At 46.2% G+C, this 27,158-nt stretch overlaps 1 protein-coding gene across 4 annotated transcripts in view; it reads right to left on the bottom strand.

Moving 5' to 3' along the window:
• Nucleotides 1-27,158, bottom strand: part of uvrag (UV radiation resistance associated gene) — a 444,495-nt gene that overhangs the window by 252,318 nt on the left and 165,019 nt on the right. For all 4 annotated transcript variants that reach the window (XM_059963685.1, XM_059963683.1, XM_059963687.1 and 1 more), the window contains one exon: nt 8,367-8,451. In XM_059963685.1, coding sequence (XP_059819668.1) covers nt 8,367-8,451 — 85 coding nt within the window. The remainder of the gene's footprint in view (nt 1-8,366; nt 8,452-27,158) is intronic.

The following is a 27,158-nucleotide window of genomic DNA, read 5'->3' as shown; positions in this document are numbered from 1 at the left end:
GCATCACTCTTTAAAGATGTCCTGGAAGTAGTTAAAATGAAAATAACCTTGATTTTGACTTGACTTCAGAGACAGCACAGTAAGAAGACCTTCTGGTCCAAAGAGCCTGTGCAGTCCTATATTACAACTCTGTCGCCAATATAGTCCAGACACCTAAATCCCCACCCCAGCCCACCAATATCATCTATCCACTAGCCCCCAACGCCTACTAGGCAACACCATGGCTTTGAGGCTTAGTCCTTGCATATATAAAACACAACCAGATAAATATATATGTATATAGTCCAGACCCCTCAGTTCATTTTAAATCTTCAGTCACCAGAAACATGCTACACCTCTATGGTAGAGCACAATGGCTCAGACACCTCACCTCCAGCGGCTACTAAATTGTACGTCTTTGGAATGGGGGGGAAACCAGAGCACCTGGAGGAAGCCCACATTATAATAGGAAGAATGTACAAAGTCTTTACAAACAGCAGTGGAACTGAACCAGAATTGCTGGCGCTAGGCTCATTGCTACGCTACCGTGCCGCTCCAAACAGATGCCGGAAATTTGAAAGCAGAAAATACTGCAAATTCCCTGAAGGCAAGATAGCATCCATTTTCAAAAATAAACTATTTCCTTTTTGATAAAGATTTCAGTGTTTTATTTTCAGCATTTTATTAGCTAAGGAGTTTCAGCCCTTTATTTAGTATGTTCTTGATTTAATTCCTTTTCCACCTTTGAAGGGAACGTAATGTAACTGAATGTAACTATTCAATATTTCCAATTTTAAGGGCAAACTCCTAAATTAATAATCTCACTGGTTTGCATTAATCCTACTTACTCAAATAATTAACAAATAATTTCAATGAGCTGCTTATCTGAACTACTTTGGAAAGATCTAGCATTTGAATTCTCTAATAATTATTTGCATGCTTAATATTTTAGTTTGCACTGCCAAACTATGATTTTTGACTCTATCCAGATACGACCACTGGTAAGAAAATTTTATTTCATAAGTTAGGGGTCGTATTCCCTTACTGAAGAACACTTGTAACGTTTAACTTGGGGAATCTGATGCAGACAGCCACCACACAGTCCTTGACAATCAGGGTCAGGGTCCAGTGGCATGGAATGCAAGATGACTGAGAACCCTTCACTCCTCTAGCCTTCCTTTGCCTTCACCACTGTTGTGATGTGCCATCATCTTTCACCAGCTCCACCACTGAGGTCTTAGTTGGATTGCTCTTTGTCTGGTATCTCCCCCTTGACCTTACCGCCTTGGGTGACCTCACCAGGAGCTAGGTGTCAGGCAGCATTAGTTTTAGGATCTCAGGAACTCTTAAGCGTCTCCACCATGACAAGTTGTTGACAGAACATAGTACAGGCCCTTCAACCCACAATGTTGTACTAACCCTTTAACCAACTCTAAGATCAATCTAACCCTCTGTCCCACACAGCCTGCCATTTCTGATTTTATTTCACATGGATCCTGAGAGTTTGGTGGTATAAATCCTCATGTATATAAACTGCTCGATGTAGGAAAGTTGAACAAGACAAATTCACTCCTAGACGAAGTCTCCGTGGTATACTCTGATAGCATTCGATGACATGGTGAGGGGCTAAGTATTTACTTGGTGTTCTTGGTTATTTTTTCGGTGTGTATGTCCAATTGTTCTCAGATGAATAAGAAAGCAGGAACCATTTAAACAGGAGCAGCTGCTTATAAGGGAACAGAGCAAATTGGGAGAGAAAAGATTAAAGATATTGTAGCGATGTACTACATACAGAGCTAGGGATGACGACACGCAGTCGGTAAGTCATTTTGAGACTAGTTTATTCAAACTTCGCGGTGCTGGCATTAACTCCCTAGCGCCCACCCTCTCCAGGCGGAAATGACGTCAGAGGTACATTACCAAAGTCTCCCCCCATGCACTGGCTATTTGTGAGCCAGTTCGCCTGCGCAGAAAGTGAGTCGCCACATAACCAGCGATACACCCCCCAATGTCCACAGTCTGGATCAGCCTCTGCGCCGCGGTGCCTGAAGCTCGACTGGCTGCGCTAAGTCCACATGGGCTGGTTTGAGTCGGTCCACCATGAAAACCTCCTCTTTCCCCCCAATGTCCAGAACGTACATGGACCTGTTGTTGTTGATCACCTTGAACGGCCCCTCGTACAGCCGCTATAGCGGTGCCCAGTGTACAAACACAAACTTACAGTTCTGCAGGTCTTTGGGTACATGGGCCGGGCTCCGTCCGTGCTGTGAAGTCGGTACGGGGGCCAGGTTGCCGAGCCTTTCGCGTAGTCTGTCCAGGACTGCTGTGGGTTCTTCCTCTTGCCCCCTTGGGGCTGGTGTGAACTCTCCTGGGATTGCCAGGGGTGCGCTGTATACCAACTCGGCCGACGAGGCGTGCAGATCCTCTTTGGGCGCTGTGTGAATTCTAAGCAGGACCCAGGGAAGCTCGTCCACCCAGTTAGGTCCTCTCAGGCGGGCCGTGAGAGCCGACTTCAAGCGACGGTGGAAGCGTTCCACTAGTCCGTTCGACTGTGAGTGGTAGGCAGTAGTATGGTGTAGCTGCGTTCCCAACAGGCTGGCCACAGCCGACCACAGGCTGGAGGCGAACTGGGCGCCTCTGTCGGAGGTAATGTGGGCCGGTACCCGCCGGTAATGCGTGCTACCCAGGTTGCAATCAGTGCTCGGGCGCAGGAATCGGCAGATGTGTCGGTGAGCGGGACCACCTCTGGCCACCTTGTGAAGCGGTCTACCATAGTTGGGAGGTACCGCGCTCCTCGGGACACTGGTAGGGGGCCCACGATATCCACATGAATGTGGTCGAACCTCCGGTGGGTGGGTTCGAACTGCTGTGGTGGGGCTTTAGTGTGCCACTGCACCTTGGCTGTTTGGCACTGTGCGCATGTTCTGACCCATTCACTGACCTGCTTGCGAAGTCCGTGCCACGCAAACTTGCTGGAGACCAGCCGGATGGTTGTCCTGATAGATGGGTGCGCCAAACCGTGTATGGAGTTGAAAACTCGCCACTTCCAGGCTGCCGGGACGATGGGGCCAGGTTGGCCGGTAGCCACGTCGCACAGGACGGTCCTCTCACCTGGGCCTACGAGAAATTCCTGCAGCTGCAAACCCGAGACTGCAGTCCTGTAGATGGGCATCTCGTCGTCTGCCTGCTGTGCCTCCGCCAGTGCTGCATAGGGACAGGGCCTGGACAGCACCCCACCGACTGCTGTGTCGGATGCGTCCACCGTGAGTGCGGTCAAAACGTCCGTTCTGGGGTGCACCAGCATCGCGGCATCTGCCAAGGCTTCCTTGGCTTTAACGAAAGCGGCCACGGCCTCCTTGTCCCAAGTAATGTCCTTGCCGTTACCCGACATCAGGGTGTACAAAGGGTGCATGATACGGGCTGCTGCGGGGAGGAAACGGTGGTAGAAGTTCACCATACCAACTAACTCCTGCAGGCCTTTGACCGTGTTGGGCCGGGCAAAGTGGCGGATCGCATCTACCTTGGCGGGCAGAGGTGTTGCCCCGTCTTTGGTAATCCTGTGGCCCAGGAAGTCTATGGTATCGAGACCAAACTGGCATTTGGCCAGGTTGATTATGAGGCCGAAATCACTCAGGCGGGAGTAGAGCTGGCAGAGGTGGGACAGATGCTCCTGGCAACTACTGGGGGCTATAAGGATGTCGTCCAAATAGAGGAACGCAAAGTCCAGGTCGCGTCCCACCACATCCATTAGCCGCTGGAACGTCTGTGCGGCATTCTTCAGGCCGAACGGCATTGTGGATGTCTTCAGGGTGCACCGGGATTTGATGGTATCCCTGGACGAGGTCTACTTTGGAAAATATTCTTGCCCTGTGCAGGTTTGCTGCAAAGTCCTGTATGTGTGGCACGGGGTAGCGGTCTGGAGTTGTAGCCTCGTTCAGTCTGCAGTAGTCACCGCATGGTCTCCAACCCCTGGCTGCTTTGGGCACCATGTGCAGGGGGAAGGCCCATGGGCTGTCGGACCTCCGTACGATCCCCAATTCCTCCATCCTCTTGAACTCCTCCTTTGCCAGGCGGAGCTTTTCCGGGGGGGAGCCTTCGTGTGCGGGCGTGGAGGGGTGGTCCCTTGGTCGGGATGTGGTGCTGAACCCCGTGTCTGGGCATGGCTGCCGTGAACTGCGGTGCCAGAATCGATGGAAAGTCCGCCAGGATTCTGGTGAATTCGTTGTCCGACAGCGTGATGGAGTCCAGGTGTGGGGCCGGCAACTTGGCTTCACCCAGGGTAAACATCTGGAAAGTCTCAGCACGTACCAGTCTTTTCCCTTGCAAGTCGACCAGCAGGCTATGAGCTCGCAAGAAGTCCGCCCCCAGGAGTGGTTGGGCCACGGCGACCAGTGTGAAATCCCACGTGAACTGGCTGGTGCCGAACTGCAGCTGCACTGTGCGGGAGCCGTAGGTCCATATTGTGCTGCTGTTTGCGGCCTTCAGGGTGGGTCCTGGCTTCCTGTTGCAGGTGTCGTACCCCGTTGGGGGCAAGACGCTGATTTCCACTCCCGTGTCGACCACGAAGCAGTGGCCCAACTGTTTGTCCCAGATGTACAAGAGGCTGTCCTGGTGACCAGCCGCCATAATCATCAGCAGCAGCTGGTCCTGGCCCTGGCCCTTGCAGGGCGGGCAACAATGGCGGGCTTTCGTGCCCCACCACTGGCGGTAGAAACACCACTGTTCACTGGCCTCCTCACTCCTGCCTCTGTGTTGTGTGTGCCCCCCTGCCGGGCCTGGTCTGGTCTGGTCTGGTCTGCTGTTGGGCGTGTGGCCTGGTAATCTGACTGACTGACACCACGCTCTCCCTCTTGGCTTTCCACAGCATGTCTGTCCGGGCCGCCACCTTCCGGGGGTCGCTGAAATCTGTGTCGGCCAGCAGCAGATGTATGTCCCCGGGCAGTTGCAATAGGAATGCTTGCTCAAACATGAGGCAGGGCTTGTGTCCGTCAGCCAGGGCCAGCATCTCGTTCATCAATGCTGACGGCAGACTGTCTCCCAAACCATCTAGGTGAAGCAGGCGGGCACCCCGCTCACGCCGTGAGAGGCCAAAGGTCCCAATGAGCAGCGCTTTGAATGCTTCATATTTGCCTTCTTCTGGGGGCGACTGTATGAAATCCGCAACCTGGACGGCCGTCTCCTGGTCAAGGGCGCTCACCACATGATAGTAACGCGTGGAATCAGAGGATATCTGCCGAATCTGGAACTGGGCTTCTGCTTGGCTAAACCACACGCGTGGTCGCTGCGTCCAGAAAATCGGCAGTTTTAGCGAAACTGTGTGAACAGATGAAGTCAGTCATTTTTGGTCCAAATCCCGTTTGGACTGTCGGGGTCACCTATGTAGCAACGTACTACATACAGAGCTGGAGACAACGACACGCAGTCGGAAAGTCATTTCGAGACTAGTTTATTCAAACTTCATGGTGCTGGCATTTAATCCCTAGCGCCCGCCCTCTCTGGGTGGAAATGACATCAGAGGTGCATTACCAAAGTCTCCCCCCGCACGCTGGCTATTTGTGAGCCAGTTCACCTGCGCAGAAAGCGGGTCGCCACAATATTAGCTTTATTTATTACATGTATATTGAAACATCGAAGCCTACAGTAAAACACATCACCTGTGTCAATGAGCAACAAGTTCCAAGGATGTGCTGGGGGTAGCCCACTAGTGTTCACATGCTTCTGGTGCCAACAAAGCCTGCCCACACTTTCTGACTCCAACTATACGTCTTTGGAATGAGGGAGAAAACCACAGCACTTGGAGGAAACCAATACGGTCAGGGGAAATCGTACAAACTGCTTAAAGGCAGCAGTGGGAATTGACCCTCCATTGCTGGCCCTGTAAAGCTTTGCATTAACTGCCAGTCTTGGAACAGTCAGATTAGTCAAGACTAGAATTGACAAAGGATGCACCATTAAACCTCCAGAAATTAGATATGAAACGGAAATGCCGAGGGAGAGATAGGGTCACAGATGGCTCCCACACAGTAGAGAAAACTGGTAAAATTCCAATTCAGCGCATATGGAGTCCAACTCAGTGCCAGAGGAGGAAAATATTGGCAAGAACTTGCAACTCTCACAGTCCAAAGCAATATAGGACTTGACAAACAGTCAAATGGAGCAATAAATCATATATCCTGCGCACCAGATCAGTCGAATCAAATATGCTGCTTCAGACAAAAGCCACATGTCAAATACAGCCTCAAAATGCACTTAATAAACAAGGCTTCAATATTGGGAAGTTAAACAGAATTTTCTTTTTTTTACCCTGTTTTGAGCTTAAGAGTCCAGTTCCTATGATAAAAATGCAGATTTCCAACAACACACGTGGCCTCCATTACGTCAGCAACAACACACAGTCATTGACCAATTTACTGGGCTTGTTAATGCAAATTATCTAATCAGCCAATCATATGACAGCATCTCAATGCATAGAAGCACTCAGACCTGGTCAAGAGGCTCAATTATTGGTCAAGCCAAACATTAGAACAGGGAAGAAATGGAATCTAAGTAACTTTGACAGTGGAACGATTGTGGGTGCCAGAAGGGATGAACCTAGAACATGAACAGGCCCTTTGGCCCTTAATGTTGTGTCAATCCAATTAAATCAGTGATCAAATGGGAACCCAACTAATCCCCTCTGCCTACACATTGCCCTTATACTTCCATTTACCTCGCATTCATATGCCTATCTAAACGTCTCTTAGCAGTCCCTAATGTATCAGCCTCTACTATTACCCCAGGCAGCGCATTCCAAGCACACATATCTTCTTTGAAATTAAGCCCTCTCAGTTTCGATGTACGCTCTCTTGTATTAGATAGTTCGACCCTGGGAAAAAGACACTGTCTGTCTACTCTATAATCTTCTTAACCTCTATCAGCCTCTGCCACTCCAGAGAATACAACCCACGTTTGTCCAGCCTCTCGTTTTAGCACATGTCCTCTAATCCAGCAGCATCCTGGTAAGCATCTTCTGCACCCTGTCCAAATCCTCAGCATCCTTCCTGTAATGGGGTGACCAGAACTTTGAGCAATACTCCAGACGCGGCCTAACTAGAGTTTTATAAAGCTGCAACATAACTTCCTGATTTTTCAACTCAATGCCTCAACTAAAAGGCAAGCATGCTATACGCCTTCAGAACCACCTTATCAATCCATGTAGCCACTCTCAGGGAGCTGTGAACTTGGATTCCAAGACCTCTCAGCTCCTCAACACTGTTAAGGGTCTTGGTTATGGGTGGTTTGTAGTATCTCAGAAACTGCTGATCTCCTGGGATTTCACACACAACAGTGTTTACAGAGAATGGTGCAAAACACCAAAAAAACATCCTGTGAGCAGCAGTTCTGGGGGCGAAAACATTAACAAAAGATCAGAAGAGAAAGGTCAGACTGGATCAAGCTGACAGGAAGGTGACAGTAACTCAAATAACCACGTGTTATGACAGTAGTGTGCAGAAGAGAATCTCTGAATGCACAACTCATCAAATCTTGAATTGGATGGGCTACAACGGCAGAAGACCACGAACACACACTCAGTAGCCACTTCATTATGTACAGATGGTACCTAATAAAGTGGGCACTGAGTTTTGATTGTGTCCATTTTGGCCTCTGGTAAGAAACAAACTGTATGTTATTCAGTTTCTCTTCACTGTCTTGTATAGCTTCTGTACAAGTTTTAACTGTTGCTCTGGGCATTGTTTGAATCTAGGTCTCTGCAAATGCTGCAGCATGCAAATCTCTACTATACCTGTAACATCACCATTGTTGTTCATGTGATATTGACCCTGACCAAAGACGAAATGATGAACATTTTTGTTCAAACACGAAGAAATCTGCAGATGCTGGAAATTCAAACAACAACACACACAAAATGCTGGTGGAGCACAGCAGGCCAGGCAGCATCTATAGGGAGAAGCGTTGTCGACGTTTCGGGCTGAGACCCTTCATCAGGCCACTTTTGTTCAGCTTTTTCCTCACCCAATGCATTACTCTGCAGACAAGGACACTCCTCAGGAATAACTTCAAAGATTTTAATCCATAAGAATTTATTGCCTTCCTTAACAAAAAGGCTACTAGTCTGAAAAAGTTTAACTGTAGCACACCAAGAAAAATAAATGTCAGTCCTAGCCACTTTACTTAGAACGATAATATTTATATTGGATTAATTACATTTTTCTAATTACAGCAATGCTAATTCACATTTTAAAATCTCGTGACAAGTTGTATTATAGAAGATCAATGGCCTGGTTAGTATCTTACAGCAAATTACCAATACAACATTTATCATGCATGGGAAAACAACAGACAGCCAGAAGTCTACAATAAATCAGAAGCTTTATTGAAGTGTTTACCTTTTTGCTATACACCCTTTCCGTTCTTCAGTCAGAGATGAGTCCTCCACTTGTAAGCAATGCTGTTTACTCGCGAACACTTTTTCTGGAGGGTCACAAAAGGAATCTACATTTCAGTTTTTATTTATAATGAATGCAGTCAAGAGATTAGAAGGCAAGTATCTGTTTAAATGGATTCAAATCTTGCCGAGTTACAATAATTTGTGAAAGATTCTCAGTGGAAATTTAGTAACTGTTGCAGCCTCAACAACTTTGCTCAGTGTTTTTCAGCCTCCATTCCAACTTCAGGTTAAATGCGCTTCCTAACTGTTTATGCACATGTAATTTCCTCAGGATTTCAAGCATAGGATTGCAATTTGTCATTTGTGACAGAATGGAATTAAATTTTTTAAAAAAAGAGTCATAGTCATAGAACACTATAGAACACAAAAAACAGGTCTTTCGGCTCATCTATCCTACGCCAAACTATTAATCTGCCCTGTCCTATTGACCTGCACCCAGAGTATAGCCTTCCATACCCCTCCTATCCATGTACCCATCCAAATCTCTCTTAAATGTTGAAATTGAAACCGAATCCTTCACTTCTGCTGGCAGCTCGTTCCACACTCACACCATCCTCTGAGTGAAGAAATTACCCCTCATGTTTCCCTTTCACCCTTAATCCATGATCTGTAGTTCTAGTCTTACCCAAACTCTGTGGAAAAAGTCTACCTGGTTTTAACCTATCTTTACTGCTTATAATTTTGTATACCTCTATAAAATCCGGCTGGTGGCATAGTGGCATCTGCACTGGACTTAGGGGTGAGAGGTCCCGAGTTTGAATCCAGCTGGCTCCTTTGCATGCTCACATGCCTGGGTTGAGTGTGGAGCTTGCAATTCGAACTTGTAAAAAAAACCTGGAGAGGGATGGGATGCCCAAGACACGCCATACGATGTGCAATCACCAAAAAGATCAGTGCAAAAAGCTTGTCATGACAGTGCCCCGACGACTCCACCAGAAGTTAAGGGCGCACACACACACACACACACATCTCTATAAAATGTGATGAGACCAGTACATCACAGTTAAAGCCCTCTCAACCACTGAGCACATCTACATAACACACTGTCATAGGAAAGCAGCATCCATCACCAAAGATCCTTATCACCTAGGCCATGTTTTTTTCCACACTGCTGCCATCAGGTAGAAGAGCCTCAGGACTCACACCAACAGGTCTAAGAACAATTACAACTATCAGGCTCTTGAACAAAGGGGGATAATTATACTCATCTACTGAGATGTTCCCAAAACCAATGATCTCACTTTAAGGACTCTTTAACTTGTTATTTCACGCTCTTGTTATTTATTGCTATTTACTTATATTTGCAGTTGCACAGTTCATTGTCTCCTACGCTGTACTTGATCTTTCATTGATCGATTCTATAGATTTGCTGAGTATGCCGGCAGGAAAAAGATTCTCAGGGTTGTATGTGGTGTCATATATGTAATCTGATAATAAAATTTACTTTGAAATCTCCCCTCATTCTCTTCAGCTCCAGGGCATAAAGTACTAACCTATTCAATATTTCCCTATAACGTAGGTCCTCAAGCCCCGGCAACATGCTTGTAAATTTTCTCTACAAATAAAGACATTCATGTAATTGGTTTCAAGTATCAGTAATAAACTATGGAAGCTAGTTAACTACACTGATAAAATGAAAGGCCAACGTGACATTTCTCTTCTGTTAAGGTCATACTTGTAATTAAATATGAGTAAGCAATTCTCAAATCTTCATACGAAAAGAGCTTGAGGGATTAATCAAGTGTATACCAACATAGCGCGGTAAATGCTAACAGAAACTAAGTAGATAACATTCTATGTTTGAGTTTTATTGAGGAAATTACCTCAGATTTACTTTCTTGATAAACTACACAGCAGAACATAATTACATGCTTAATGTTATTATGATAAAATGCTGCACAAAGACTGCAGAATCAACAGAGAAGTGGATCCCGGGCCAAAAAGTGGACTGTTTACTGCTTGGGTTAAAAGCAGGCCACTCACTTTACAAGGGGGGGGTGGAATAAAAAATATTTATACCCATGCTTGGAGACAGGAAAATAAATCAATCTACATTTCAGGATGTAGAACGTAGACCAGTACAGCACAGGAACAGGCCCTTTGGCCCACAATGTTGTGCTGATCCAAATTAAATTAGTAATCAAACAGGCATCTAACTAATCCCCTCTGCTTTCACAATGTCCATAATGTGTCCTTATATCAAAGTTCAAAGCAAAATGTATTATCAGAGTACATATGTGTCACCACATACAGGAGAAAGATATTGCCTGTCTACTCAATCAATGCCTCTTGTAAACTTAAAAACCTCTATCAGGTCTTCCCCCTGCCTCTGCTGGTCCAGAGAAAACAACCCAAGTCTGTTCAACACATACCCTCTAATCCAGGCAGCATCCTGGTAAACCTCTTCTGCACCCTCTCAAAGCTTTGATATCCTTCCTATAATAGGGCAACCAGAACTCTATACCATACTCCAGATGTGGCCTAACTATTTTATAAAGCTGCAACATAAGTTCTTGACTTTTCAACTCAATGCCTCAACTAAAGGCAAGCATGCCATATACCTTAACTACCCCATGGCTACTCTCATGCAACTATAAACTTGAACCCCAAGATCCCCCTGCTCATCAACACTGTTAAGGATCTTGCCCTTAACAATCTGCTGTTTTTTTACATTTTCTTTCTTGGTTATTACTACCAGAAGATGAAGCAACCTGTAGGTCAGAATTCCAGAGGCTTTGCAACTCACCAATACAGAAGAGTATAGAAGTCACACCAGCCTTTCTGCCAACCAAGTTGCCTACCTGAGCTAGTCCTAGTTGTCTGCACATAACCCACATCCCTCCAAACCTTTCCTATCCATATAAATGTCCAAATGCCTTTTAAATATTGTAAAGGAACCTACCTCTACCACTTCATCTGGGAGCTTGTTCAATATACCCACTAGCCACTGTGTGAGAGAATCTTTCCCTTTCCACTTTAAAGCTATGTCCTCTAGTTTACATTGCCCTGTCCTGGGGAAAACACTGTAACCATTCATCTCCTCTAGGACTCTGTTGATTTGATGAACCTCATTTTTTTTCTAATTTAGTGATACAACATAGAACAGGCCCTTCTGGTGCAATGATCCACCATCCAGCAACCCACCAATATACTCCTAGCCACTCCAAAGGCCAAATTAACCTGAGAGGGTGCAGAGCAGATGCTGTTTGCACTAGGGGGCATGTCTTATCAAGATAGGTTGAGTAACTTGGGCTCTTCTCCTTGAATCAAAGGAGGATAAGAGGTGACTAGAGAGGTGCACAAGATATAAGAGACACGGATTGCCAGAGACTTTTTCCAGGTTGGAAATGGCTAACATGAGAGGGCATAATTTTAAGGAGACTGGAGGAAAGTATTGGGGGGGTGGGGATCTCAGAGAGTGGTAGGTGAGTGGCATGCCCTGCCAGACATGATGGTAGAGACATTAGGGGCCTTTAAAAGACTCTTAGATAGGCACATGGATGATAGAAATATGGAGAGTTATGCAGGGTTAAATTGGCCCTAAAACGTAGACAGAACATCATGGGCTAAAAGGTCTGTACTGATCTATGCTCTTAAACAATTCTGAACCTTGCCAGCAATTCCATCCAGCTCCAGCAGGCAAAACAGAACCACGTCTCCGATTTTGAAGCACAGTGAAACAAAGGGATTTAGAAGATTGAATCCGTCCGTTCAGTCTGAATGTGGAAAGCAGGATTGACATACACCAGGATGTATTTTACAGAGGACTTTAGTTGGGTGGCAGGGAAAGTAAATTATATTTTCAACAAGTTTAAATAACATTAATTATTTACAAATTACTTCAGTGGAGTTATAACTTTTTTTATTTATTTTCTGTAAATTTTAATTAAATTCAGATTCATTTATTAATCATATGTACATGGAAACATACAGTGAAGTGTGTCATTTGCATTAACAACCATAAGAGCATAAGAAATAGGAGCAGGGGTCGGCCACCTGGCCCATCGAGCCTGCCCTACCATTCAATAAGATCATGGCTGATCCGTCCGTAAACTCAGCTTCATCTATCTGCCTTTTCCCCATAATCCTCAATTCACCCACTATGTAAAAATTTATCTAACTGTATCTTTATATACTTAGTGAAGAAGCCTCAACTGCTTCCCTGGGCAGAGAATTCCACAGATTCGCCACTCTCTGGAAATAAGTTCTCCTCATCTCTGTCCTAAATCTTCTCCCCTGAATCTTGAGGCAATGTCCCCTAGTTCTAGTCTCACCTACCAATGGAAACAACTTTCCCACTTCTATTTTATCTACCTCTTTCAAAATTTTGTTAGAGAGTGCAGAGATGATTTACTAGGATGTTACCTGGGTTTCAGCACTTAAGTTACAGAGAAAGGTTGAACAAGTTAGGTCTCTATTCATTGGAGCGTAGAAGGTTGAGGGGGGATTTGATCGAGGTATTTAAAATTTTGAGAGGGATAGATAGAGTTGACGTGAATGGGCTGTTTCCATTGAGAGTAGGGGAGATTCAAACGAGAGGACATGATTTGAGAGTTAGGGGGCAGAAGTTTAAGGGAAACACGAGGGGGTATTTCTTTACTCAGAGAGTGATAGCTGTGTGGAATGAGCTTCCTGTAGAAGTAGTAGAGGCCAGTTCAGTTGTGTCATTTAAGGTAAAATTGGATAGGTATATGGACAGGAAAGGAGTGGAGGGTTATGGGCTGAGTGCGGGTAGGTGGGACTAGGTGAGATTAAGAGTTCAGCACGGACTAGGAGGGCCGAGATGGCCTGTTTCCGTGCTGTGATTGTTATATGGTTATATGGTTGTTATAAGATCCCCTCTCACTCTTCTGAATTCCAGAGAATACAGTTCCAGGCAACTCAATCTCTCCTCTTAGGTTAACCCCTTCATCTCTGGAATCAATCTGGTGAACCTCCTCTACAATGCCTCCAAAGCCAATATATCCTTCCTCAAGTATGGAGACCAGAACCACACACAGTACCCCAGGTGTGGCCTCACCAGTACCCTGTATAGTTGCAGCATGACCTCCCTGCTCTTGAATTCAATTCCTCTAGCAATGAAGACCAACATTCCGTTTGCCTTCTTAATAAACTGTTGTATCTGCAAGCCAACTTTTTGGGATTCATGAACAAGCACTCCCAAGTCCCTCTGCACAACAGCATGCTGAAATCTTTCACCATTTAAATAATAATCTGCTCTTCTATTATTCCTTCGAAAGTGGATGATCTCGCATTTACCAACGTTGTATTCCATCTGCCAGACCTTGGCCCAGTCACTCAACCTATCTATATCCCTCTGCAGACTCTCCACATCCTCTGTACAATTTGTTTTTCCACTCAGTTTAGTGTCATCAGCAAATTTTGCTACACTACACTCAGTCCTCGCTTCCAAATCATCAATGTAAATGGTAAACAGCTGCGGGCCCAGCACTGACCCCTGCGGCACCCCACTCACCACTGACTGCCAACTGGAGAAACACCCATTTATACCAACTCTCTGCCTTCTATTGGTTAACCAATCCACTATCCATGCCAATACACTTCCTCTGACTCCATGCATCCGAATCTTTTTATAAGTCCTTTTGTGCAGCAACTTATCGAATGCCTTCTGAAAATCCAAGTATATGACATCCACCTGTTCCCCTCTATCCACTGCACTCATATGTCCTCAAAAAACTCCAGTAAGTTTGTCAAACAGGACCTGCCCGTTCTGAATCCATGCTGCGTCTGTCTAATGAAACCACTCCTTTCTAAATGTTTCGCTATTTCTTCCTTAATGACAGCTTCAAGCATTTTCCTGACTACAGATGTTAAGCCAACTGGCCTACAGTTGCCTGTCTTTTGCCTACGAACCAAGTGCTGGAGGCAGCCCACAAGCATCGCCACGTATTCCAGCGCCAATAAAGCAAGCCCACAATGCTCAGCAGAACAATACAAGCAACAATACAACACCAGTTGCATTTTTATATGCCTCTGAGCAACAAGAATGCATTGCCAGAGCACTGTAACAGGACTCACCAGAGGTTCTACAAACTGGGCAGAAATCAAAGGTCAGACTAACATTTACATGAGGCCAATTATTTAATGACAAGCTCATGTTACTGAATGACAGACAATTAATATGGGGCAAAATGACTAGCTCACTTCTACATTTTTTTGTTCTTTTCTCTCAAGATGTAATCTGAATTTCTCAACAGTACTCTCCAAATATCAGTGTTATCCACTAGACCATGAGACATAAATGTATATGGCGAATAAAGTTGGTCCTTTAAAAAAATTGTGACCCTAAGACATAGGAGGAGAATTAGGCCATTCAGCCCAGCGAATCTGTTCCACCATTCCATCATGGTTGATTTATTATCCCTCTCAATCCCATTTTTCTGCCTTCTCTCCATAACCTTTGACACTGACTAATCAAAAACCTATCAACCTCTGTTTTAAATATACCCAACAACTTGACTTCCACAGACATCACCCATTACAATGAATTCCACAGATTCAACAACCTCTAGAAAAAGAAATTCCTACTCATCTGTTTTCTAAACGGGTGTCCTTGTATTATGAGGCTCTGCCCTTGGTCCTAGACTCCCCGATTATTGAAAACATCCTTTTCACATACACTTTATTAAGGCCTTTCAATATTCTGCAGATTTCAATGAAATCCTCTCCTCATACTCCTAAACTCTAGTGAGTACGAACCCAGAGCTATTCAACACAACTCATAGTTAACCCTTTCATTCCTGTCATGCAGAGGAACCTCCTCTGGAACCTCTCCAATGGCAGCACATCCTTTGTTAGGTAAGGGGCACAAATTTGCTCACGATACACCAAATTGGGTCTGACCATCTCTGGCTCATCCCATCCCTTGCCCAGTTTCCAATTATAACCCACAGATACCATAGCAACGAGAAGTGTGGATTGAACTTGGGACCATCTGGGCTTGATGGCCTGCGCCTCATCTTTAAAAGATTTTTAGCACATCATTAGCATTAAGACCACCAAGTACTTGCATGCTTTTACGGACACACTAAGCAGCTGGTATCTTGTTAATAGCTATCCATTTCCACTATTTTGTAGGAAAACACATCAGATGTGTCCCTGAAGAACTTGTAAATTTATGAGCCAGAGCTGCCACAATGGAATTTCTTACTCCCTGTGCAGTGACAGAATGAAGTCATCCAGGGCAAAACATATTGCAACCACTGGAAACATCAGGCAACATCTGCAGATAACACAAGCTCCACTGCCAGTAAATGCTCTCAACACTCAGGATTCATTCCACTGTTTACATACTGAGTATACACACACTCTTCCGGGAGAACAAGCAAGCAAAACTCCATCTCCGATCTCAAGTCACTAAAATTAGGTGGATTTTGGTGGTATGACTAATTAGGTTATAGAGATTGGTCACATTGTGATTGGATACGGCAGGGATGGCTACCAGAAAGATGGGCACATTATACAGAAGGATCCCATCCACTCTGCTCATGGACTGCTTGTCCCTCTTCTATTAGGGAGGAGGCTATGTAGCATCCAGGACCATCAAACTAGATAGTTACTATCCCCAAGTTGTAACACCTCCCTCCACTACTTTATCATTTCCTGTCAGTCACTTTATGTACAGACATTCTTGGGCCTAGTAGCATCACTTTATGGGCATACAATCAATCTACGTATATAATCTATCTTATGTATTTATACTTATTGTGCTTTATTATTATTATTATTATTATTGTGTTCTTTAGCTACTGTGTTTTGTGCTGGACTGGATCTGGAGACAATAATTTCATTCTTCTTTACACTTTGCGGAAATTACATTAAATAATCTTAAATTCTGAATCTTATTTGATCAGAATCAGGTTTATTATCACTGATGGGCAGTTGCAAGAAAAAGTTTGTGAACCCTTTGCAATTACCTGGTTTTCTATAATAATTATTCATAAAATGTGGGGTCTGATCTTCATCTAAGTCACAATAATAGACAAACACAATCTGCTTAAACTAACAACACACAAAGAATTATACTTCATCTCGTAATACTGAGAACACCATTTAAACAATCACAGTCCAGGTTCAAAAAAGTACATGAACCTCTGGGTTAATGCCTTCTACAAAAGCTATTTGGAGTCAGGTGGTCCAATCAATGAATACTGAAGGAAGTGAAAAAGAACAGCAAAAGACCTGCAGAAATCTCAAAAGAACTTGTTAAAGTCTCTGTTCATGTGTCCATTAGAAGAAAAACACTGAACAATAATGGTGTTCGTGAAAGGACACCGCAGAAGAAAACACTGCTCTCCAAAAACAAAACATTGTTGCACATCTCAAGTTTGCAAAAGAACACCCGAATGCTTCTAGGCCAATGCTCTGTAGACAGATGAGACAAAAGCTGAACTTTTTGGCAGAAATGCACACCACTATGTTTGGGGGAGAAAACTGCACACCAACACCAAAATCTTATCCCAACTGTGAAGCATGGTGGAAAGAGCATCATGGTTTGGGGCTGCCTTGCTGCCTCCAGACCTGACAGCTTGCAATTTTGGGACAATGTTCTGTGGGCAAATGAGACAAAAGCTGAACTTCTTGGCAAAATGCACACTGCTATGTTTTGGAGGAAAAAGGCCACCGCACACCAACACTAAAACCTCATCCCAACTGTGAAGATGGTAGAACAAACATCATGGTTTGGGGCTACTTTGCTGCCTCAAGGTCTGGACAGTTTGAATTTGTTGAGAGAACAATGAATTCAAAATGGTATCAAGAGATCTTACAGGAGAATGTCAGGGTAGCAGTCTGTCACTGGAAGCTTAATAGAAGCTAGATGATGCATTAAGACAATGACCCCAAACAGAAAAGTAAATCAGCCACAGAATGTTTTAAAAAGGGAGCTTGTAGCGCCTCATTTCCTAGCGTATCCGAACCGACTCACAATTAGATAGCCTACGGGGGTTTGCGAGCACAGAGCTTTGGAGCCTCTTCGCCATGGGGGGCCGGTTGACAGAGGCTTAAAAGTGAGGCTGAAGTTTTCGAATAAAGTTTTTCCTTCGACTGCAGTTACCAACTCCGTGTCGTAATTTTAGCGCTGCTTGTAGCACACCGCTACAATTGGTGACCCCGACGGTCCAAACGATTTTTGGACCAGAAATGACCGACGCCGCCTCTGTTCATGCGGTTTTGTTGAAACTGCCGGGTTTCTGGACACAGCGCCCGGACCTATGGTTCCAGCAAGCCGAAGCCCAATTCCACGTTCGCCGGATCACCTCAGAAGACACCCGCTACTACTACGTGGTGGGCTCCCTCGACCAGGACACAGCTGCCCAGGTCGCGGAGTTCGTACAGTCGCCCCCGGCAGACGGCAAGTACACGGAATTCAAAGCCCTGCTCCTCAGGACTTTCGGACTCTCACGGCGCGAGCGGGCTGCCCGTTTACTGCACCTGGATGGCTTGGGCGACAGACCTCCATCGGCTTTAATGAATGAGATGTTGTCTCTGGCCGAGGGACACACAGGCCTCATGTTTGAGCAGGCATTCCTGGAGCAGCTGCCCGAGGACATACGCCTGCTGCTGTCCGACGCGGATTTCAGTGACCCCCGGAAGGTGGCAGCCCGGGCGGACTTGCTGTGGAACGCCAAAAAGGTGAGCGGGGCGTCCATCGCACAGATCTCCCAGCCACGCTCCCGGCAGCAAACCAGTCCAGGCCCGGCCGCAGAGCCCACTAACCCCCGGCCCGATGACCACTGGTGCTTCTACCACCAGCGGTGGGGCGCAGAAGCCCGCCGTTGCCGCCCGCCCTGCAAGTTCCCGGGAAACGCCAGGGCCAGCCGCCGCTGATGGCTACGGCGGCTGGCCATCGGGATAGCCTCCTGTATGTGTGGGATAGAAGGTCGGGACGCCGGTTTTTGGTCGATACTGGGGCTGAGATCAGCGTTTTACCTCCGACGAGTTACGACACCTGCAGCAGGGCACCGGGTCCCCCCCTGAGGGCCGTGAATGGCAGCACAGTAAGGACCTCTGGCACCCGACAGGTGCAGCTACTGTTCGGCCCCAGCCAGTTCACATGGGACTTCACACTGGCCGCCGTAGCCCAACCGCTTCTGGGTGCGGATTTTTTGCGAGCTCACAGCCTGCTGGTTGACCTGCCCAGGAAGAGACTGGTACACGCCGAGACCTTTCAGACGTTCTCCCTGGGCGCGGCCCAGTTGCCAGCCCCTCACATTGGCTCCATCACGCTGTCCGACAACGATTTCACCAGGGTCCTGGCGGAGTTCCCATCGGTTCTGGCACCGCAGTTCACAGCAGCCATGCCCAGGCACGGCGTACAGCACCACATCCCGACACAGGGACCACCCCTCCATGCCCGTGCTCGGCGGCTTCCCCCGGACAAGCTCCGACTGGCGAAGGAGGAGTTCCAGAGAATGGAGGAATTGGGGATCATCCGGCGGTCCGACAGCCCCTGGGCTTCCCCCCTGCACATGGTGCCCAAAGCGACGGGGGGCTGGAGACCGTGCGGCGACTACCGCAGGCTGAACGAGGCTACCACACCGGACCGCTACCCTGTGCCGCACATTCAGGACTTTGCGGCAAACCTGCACGGCGCCCGGATCTTCTCCAAGGTCGACCTTGTCCGAGGGTACCATCAAATCCCGATGCATCCTGACGACGTCCCCAAAACGGCTCTCATCACCCCGTTTGGCCTCTTCGAGTTCCTCCGCATGCCGTTTGGCCTGAAGAATGCCGCACAGACGTTCCAGCGGTTAATGGACGCGGTGGGACGGGACCTGGACTTCGCGTTCATCTATTTGGATGACATCCTCATAGCCAGCGGCAGTCGTCAGGAGCATCTGTCCCACCTCCGTCAACTCTGCGCCCGACTGAGTGAGTACGGTCTTACAATCAACCCTGCCAAATGCCAGTTCGGACTTGATACCATTGACTTCCTGGGCCACAGGATTACTAAAGACGGGGCAACCCCTCTGCCCGCTAAGGTAGATGCGGTCCGCCACTTCCCCCGACCCACCACGATCAAAGGCCTTCAGGAATTCGTAGGTATGGTCAATTTCTACCGCCGCTTCCTCCCTTCAGCTGCCCGGATCATGCACCCCCTGTTCGCCCTGATGTCGGGTCCGAGCAAGAACATTACCTGGGACGAGGAGTCCGCCGCCGCTTTCGTTCAAACGAAGGAAGCTTTGGCTGACACCGCAATGCTAGTACATCCCAGAATGGACACCCCTACCGCCCTCACAGTGGACGCATCAAACACGGCAGTCGGTGGGGTGCTGGAGCAGCTCATCGCAGGTCGCTGGCAACCCCTGGCGTTTTTCAGCAAACACCTGCGGCCACCCGAGCTCAAGTACAGTGCTTTTGACCGGGAACTGTTGGCGCTCTACCTGGCAATCCGGCATTTCAGGTACTTCCTAGAAGGTCGGCCCTTCACCGCGTTCACGGATCACAAACCGCTTACCTTTGCGTTTACGAAAGCATCCGACCCCTGGTCATCCCGCCAGCAACGCCACCTGTCCTACATCTCTGAATACACAACGGATGTCCGGCACGTCTCGGGTAAGGACAATGTCGTGGCGGATGCGCTCTCTCGCCCTACCGTTCATGCCCTTTCCCAAGGGGTAGACTTTGAGGCACTGGCAGAGGCACAGCAGGTAGATGAGGAGATTCCGAGTTACAGGACTGCAGTCTCTGGTTTGCAGCTCCAGGACTTCCCCGTGGGCCCAGGTGAGAGGACCCTACTCTGTGACGTCGCCACCGGCCAGCCCCGTCCGGTCGTCCCCGCAGCCTGGCGGCGACGTGTTTTCGACTCCATTCATAACTTGGCGCATCCCTCCATCCGGACAACTGTCCGGCTGGTTTCCAGCAGGTTCGTTTGGCACGGTCTCCGCAAACAGGTCAGTGAATGGGCCAGAACGTGCATGCACTGCCAGACGGCCAAGGTTCAGCGGCACACCAAAGCCCCACCGCAGCAGTTCCATCCCGCCCACCGGCGTTTCGACCACATTCATGTGGATATCGTGGGCCCCCTGCCAGTGTCGCGCGGAACGCGTTACCTCCTGACTATCGTGGACCGGTTCACAAGATGGCCAGAGGCGGTCCCGCTCACCGACACCACCTCCGAATCTTGCGCCCGAGCCCTGCTCGCCACCTGGATATCCCGCTTTGGTGTACCAGCCCACATTACCTCCGACAGAGGCGCCCAGTTCACCTCCAGCCTGTGGTCAGCTATGGCCAGCCTTTTGGGGACTCAGCTGCACCACACCACTGCCTACCACCCACAGTCGAACGGGCTAGTGGAGCGTTTCCACCGTCACCTGAAGTCGGCCCTCATGGCCCGCCTGCGGGGAGCCAACTGGGCGGACGAGCTTCCCTGGGTCCTTCTCGGCATCCGCACAGCGCCCAAGGATGACCTGCACGCCTCGTCGGCCGAGTTGGTATACGGCGCGCCCCTGGCCGTCCCCGGGGAGTTCCTACCAGCCCCGAGGGGGCAAGAGGAAGAACCCGCTGCAGTCCTGGGCAGACTTCGCGAGAAGCTCGGTAACCTGGCCCCCATACCCACTTCACAGCATGGGCGGCACCCGACCTGCGTACCCAAAGACCTACGGAACTGTAAGTTTGTGTTTGTACGAAGGGGCGGGCATCGGCCACCGCTGCAGCGGCCATACGAGGGGCCGTTTACGGTGCTCCGGAACAACGGGTCCACGTTCGTGCTGGACGTTGGGGGGAAGGAGGAGGTTTTCACGGTGGACCGCCTCAAGCCGGCCCATGTGGACCTGGCGCAACCGGCCGAGTTTCCGGCGCCTCGGCGAAGAGGCCGACCTCCCAAGCAGGTTCTGGCCCAGGCTGTGGACATTGGGGGGTGTATCGCCGGTTCTGGGGGGGGGGGGTTATGTAGCGCCTCATTTCCTAGCGTATCCGAACCGACTCACAATTAGATAGCCTACGGGGGTTCGCGAGCACAGAGCTTTGGAGCCTCTTCGCCATGGGGGGCCGGTTGACAGAGGCTTAAAAGTGAGGCTGAAGTTTTCGAATAAAGTTTTTCCTTCGACTGCAGTTACCGACTCCGTGTCGTAATTTTAGCGCTGCTTGTAGCACACCGCTACAAGCTCATGTTTTGGAATGGCCAAGTCAGAGTCCAGACCTTAACCCAACAGAGGGGCTATGGCATGACCTAAAGAGGGCTGTTCAAGCAAGGTATCTCAGAAATATTGATGAACAGAAACTGTTTGATATGGAGGATGGTCTAAAATCCCTGCTCACCCTTGTGTAAGTCTGATCAGCAGCTACAGGAAACGTTTGTTGGAGGTTATTGCTGCTGAAGGAGGAGGTTCTATCAGTTATTAATTGCAAGAGTTCAATACTTTTCCCAGCCTGAACTGTGAATGATTAAACAACGTGTTCAATAAAGACCTGAAAAGTACAACTGCTTGTATGTTATTCGGTTAGGCATATTGTGTTTGTCTATTATTGTGACTTAGATGAAGAATAGACCACATTTTTGAGTAATTAATGCAGAAAACCAGGTAATTGCAGAAGGTTCATAAGCTACAACTGCACATTATAAATTTTTTGTTCTGTGGCAGAAGTATAATGTAAGCCATGAAAATTGCTATACATTTCAAAAATAAATCACTGGTGCAAAAGACAAATAGTGAGGTAGAGTTCATGGACCATTTAGAAATCTGATGGCAGAGGGAAAGAGGCTATTCCTAAAATGTTTGAGTGTGGACATTCAGGCTCCTCCTTGATGGCAGAATGAGAAGGCGGCACCAGAATCAATTTTAATAACATTAACATATGTTGTGATATTTCTTGTTTTGCCACAGCAGTACATAGCAATACATAAAAATACTATAAATTAAAATAAATATATATTTAAGTAAATTAAATAAGTAGTGGCAGAAAGAGAAAAAATAGTGACGTGGCATTCATGGGTTGTTTCACTGACTATTCAGAAATCTGACGGCAGAGTGGAAGAAGCTGTTCCTAAAGTACTGAGTGTGAGTCTTCAGGATCCTATCTGTACCTCCTCCCTGATGAGAAGAGAGGTGATGTGTGATGGATGGATGTTGACTTTTTGAGGCATTGTCTTTTGAAGATGCCCTCGATGCTGGAGAGGTTAGTGCCCATGATGGAGCTGACTGAGTTTACAACCATTCATCAACAGGAGTGACAACACATCTTCATCACATCAGCTTACTAAATGCTTCACAGGGAGATGAATACTGCCACAGTTTCAGTGCTGCTTCTGATAAAAATCAAGATTCAAGTTGCGCCAACAAATATACTGTGTTCCCACTGCACAACTAAAATCTTACACTCACTTGAGTGCCATAAAAGGTTGTGCGAGCTAGGGCTTTTTTTCTTGGAGTGAAGAAGAATGATAGAGGTGCAAGATAAGAAGGGCAGATCAAGTGGGCAGCCAGAGACATTTCCCAGAATGGAAATTACTAATATTACGAGACATAATTTTAAGGTGTTTGTTGGAAAATATAGTGGGGAGATGTCAGAGGTGTGTGGAACAGCCTGTCAAGGGTGATGGTAGAAAAAGATACTTTAGGGATTTTTAAGACACTCTAAGCTAGGCACATAGATGGAAGGCTATGTAGGACGGAAGGGTTATGTTGATCTTAGAGTAGGCTAAAAGGCTTCAGCACAACATCATGAGCCAAAGGGCCAGTACTATGCTGTGCTGTTCTATGAAAAGAAATTGGAAATTATGAAATAGTCAGAGCTGATAAAAGATTATTTCAAATTCAGGTTAAGATTTATTTATCTTATTAAGCTCCTCTCCTCTCTGGAAACATACATAATATGCTGGAGGAACTCAACAGGTCAGGCAGCATCTATGGAAATAAACAGTTCTTCAAGACTCGGAAGGAAGGGGATGGGAACGAAAATAAGAAGGTGGGGGAGGTGAAGGAGGATAAGCTAGAAGGTGACAGGTGAAGTCAGGTGGGTGGGGAAGGGGGAATGAAGTGAGGAGATGGGAGGTGACAGGTGGGAAAAGGAAAAGGGCTGAAGTAGAAGGAATCCTTCATTCCTCCCTACCATTCTCTCTCTCACACACACACACACACACACTCACGAACAGTCCTACAACCTCAGAACTATTTCTTGCCCCAGTTGTTGCCCAACCTGTTTGATATTTACAACAGTAGCTGCTTTTAGATTTCCAGCAATGAGCAGTTGTTTTCTGATTTTTGATTACTTCTCCCCAAGAGGCCGACATACCTCACATTCACATTCCATAAGGAATCTTTATACAAATCAATACAGGTGATTTACGACAAAAGGAAATAATATGAAAAAGTCTCAAGTGAAGACATGCTACATCATGCGTCAGCTTCATCTTTTGTTCAAGATCAGCTCAACATCTGTCCAATATGACAAGAACACCACAAACAGAAACAACCAATCTATAGACTTAATTTGAAGTACAAAATCAAAGGATTATATTTGACAACTAAAACATATAGATTTAATATTTTCCAGTGTTTTCATTTAGTCTTTGAACACTACAGCACAGAAACAAGCCTTTCAGCTCATCCAGTCTTAGTTCTCCATATACCTATCCAAACTTCTCTTGAATGTTGCAATCGAACCCACATGCACAACTTCTGCTGGCAGCTTGTTCCATGCTCATACTATCTTCCGAGTGAAGACATTCCCCTTAAGTATTTCACCTTTCACCCTTAACCTATTACCTCTAATTCTATTTTCACCCAACCTCAGTGGAAAAAAACCTGCTTCCTTTTACCCTATCTGTAACCCTCATAATTTTGTATACCTCTATCAAATCTCTCCTCATTCTTGTACGCCCCAAGAAACAAAGTCCTAACCTATTCAGCCTTCCTTTATAACTCGGGTACTCAAGTCTCAGCAACATCCTTGAAAAATTTTCTCCGTGCTCTTTCGATCTTATTGATATCTTTCCTGTAGTTAGGTGACCAAAACTTCATCATCATTATCAGGTGCCATGCCCAGTTTGAGCTTTGACTGCCATGCCCACGAACTCCTGTTTTGGGTCAAGTGGATCAATTCACTGGTATTAATTTCCAGTTCTCTGGCTGCTGTCTCCATCATCATTTGCCTTTGCCTTCCACTTGCTTTCTTCCCTTCATTCTTTCCCATAATTACCGTGCATTCTAACTCCACCAAAACTTCACACGATACATAGTGTAGTGGTCAGCACTATCACTTTACAGCACCAGCAATCACCAGTCGGTGTCAGATTCCTGCCGTTGTCTGTAAGGAATTTGTATGTTCTCCCCATGACAGCATGGTGTCCTGGTTTCCTCCCACATTCCAAAGATGTACAGGTAGTGTTAATGAGTTGTGGATATGCTAAGCTGGCACCGGAAACATGGCAACACTTGCCATCTGCCCAGAACAATTCTCAGACCATGTTGCCTGTTGACATAAATGACACATGCCACAATATGTTTCGATGTGTACGTGACCAATAAAGCTTACCTTTTTAAATCTTCCTTTTTAAAATTATCAACTCACCAATATCTCACACAACTTCACCATAACATCCCAGCTTCTGTACTCAGTACTCTGATTTATGAAGGCCAAGAGTATGGTGGCACTTAGGTATTCATGCACGTTTTATTCCATATCCGTACTTTAATCTCTAGCATTTTTATGTAATTCTTGCGTTCTTGTTGCATGACACTCCAACATACCATAGCAAACTCCTAACACGTGCAAAAGAATTACATGTATTATTATTTATAGGAATTACAATTAAAACCTGCTCAGTCACCAAAGAAAGAAAATGTTACTTATGATTCTCAATACTATGTCTAATTTCACATTTTTCTTTCTGTAGTGACCTAGTAGGCTTTAGATCAATAGAGATGTACAAACTATCTGTCAACTAGAACTAAAAGACACTAATTCCGCACAAGTAATTTTCACGCTATTTCCAATCCACTCATTGGAATTCAGTTTCTGATCTCCCTGCTCTACCTGGACCAAGAATTTCCACATTAATAGTAATTCTGAAAATCAGTTACTTGCAGATAGCTCCAAAAGGCAGCAGCCCAAGCAGTCAGCAAGTAACTGGTTTTTAGAATTTTTATTAACATGGAAATTCTTGGTTCAGATAGAGCAAGGCAATCAGAACTTGCTTTATTTTTCCAATTCCGCTTTATGATCTGAATTCAATAATTCAGATGGAACTGAGAATTTTGGCAGCTCACTGTTGAACATGTCCTCAACATGCCACTGGAATACAATCACAAGAGGCAGAAGAATTTGGACTTTTGTTTTTAAATGCACAGTTGTAGAAGATAAGCAGGAAAGATAGAAAAATACAATAGCAACTAGCCACAGGCGATACTGGAGCCAAGTAGAAACATCCTCCTTTTTTAAAAAAAAGACTGTGGCTAACTTGAACAACAGCCCATGGATCTGATTTCAAGGTGGTGATGTAACAGGTTTAGAGCTGATACCCGCCCTTCCTGATCGCGTTTCAACAAAACGGAAAAATTCACCTAACAAGCTTTCACTCTGAAAAATACAAGTTCTTACATGCAAGAGGGAAAAAAATACAATCAGTGGCCACTTTATTAGGTACAACTGTACTTTAATGCAGATACCTAATTTGCTAATCAGGTGGCAGTAACTCAGTGTATTATTTATTTCTTTAGATATACAGCGTGGAAGAGGACCTTCTGCCCCACCGAGTCGTGCCATGCAACAATTCAGCGATTTAACACCAGCCTAATTGTAGGACAATTTACAATGACCAATTAACCTACAAACCAGTACACCTTTGGAACGTAGGAGGAAACCGGAGCACTCGGAGGAAACACACATGCTCACGGGAAAGGTGTACAAGCATTCTTACTGTGGACACTAGAAGTGAACTCAACTGTAATAGTGCTGCAATAACCGTTATGCTACCATGGCAGTGCCTATAGACATGGTCAGTTGCTGTTCAGTTCAGACCAAACATCAGAATAATGTGATCTAAGTGATTGAGACTGTGGATTAACAATACAAGTAAATTCCCATGCCTTGGAAAATCTGAATCCCTCAGTTTGTCCATACGTTTGTAATGAGAAGGATTGAGACCAAATTTGAAAAATTAATAAGGGTCTATGATCCAAAAAATATGAACATAATTTATTGTTGAGCAAATATTTTAACTTTTACAATTATATCGCCAGGTTTTAAAATATAACAATTTGCTTATCCATCAATGCCTTGAATGAGGACAAACAGTACAAACTACAAACATGAGAAAGTCTGCAGATGCTGGAAATCCAAAGCAACACACACAAAATGCTGGAGGAACTCAGAAAGTCAGGCAACAACTGTGGAAAAAAATGAACAGTTGACGTTTCAGGCCAAGTCTCTCCTTCAGGATTGGAAAGGAAGGTAGAGATGCCAGAATAAAAAGGTGGGGGGGGGGAGAGGGGCAAGGGGAAGGAACATAGCTAAGTGATAGGTGAAGCAGAGATCATGGGGAGTAGGGGGAACAGTGAGACGGGGTCTCAGCAAACTCCCCTTGAAGAGAAGATTTAAACTTCTTCAGGGTAGACATCCCTTGAAGAGACTTTGCAGTGGAGCAGAAAATCATAAACAGGAGAACAGTACAAACTGATAAGTGAGTGGGCAGAGATGTGGAAATGCTTCAGATTCTTAGTTATTTATCACAAGTATGTTGAAACATACAGAAATCTGATGGTGGAGG

This window comes from Hypanus sabinus, chromosome 3, assembly GCF_030144855.1.
Source record: "Hypanus sabinus isolate sHypSab1 chromosome 3, sHypSab1.hap1, whole genome shotgun sequence".
NCBI lineage: Eukaryota > Metazoa > Chordata > Chondrichthyes > Myliobatiformes > Dasyatidae > Hypanus > Hypanus sabinus.
The sequence above is the reverse complement of the archived record's forward strand: the minus strand, read 5'-3'. Positions and strand labels throughout refer to the sequence as shown.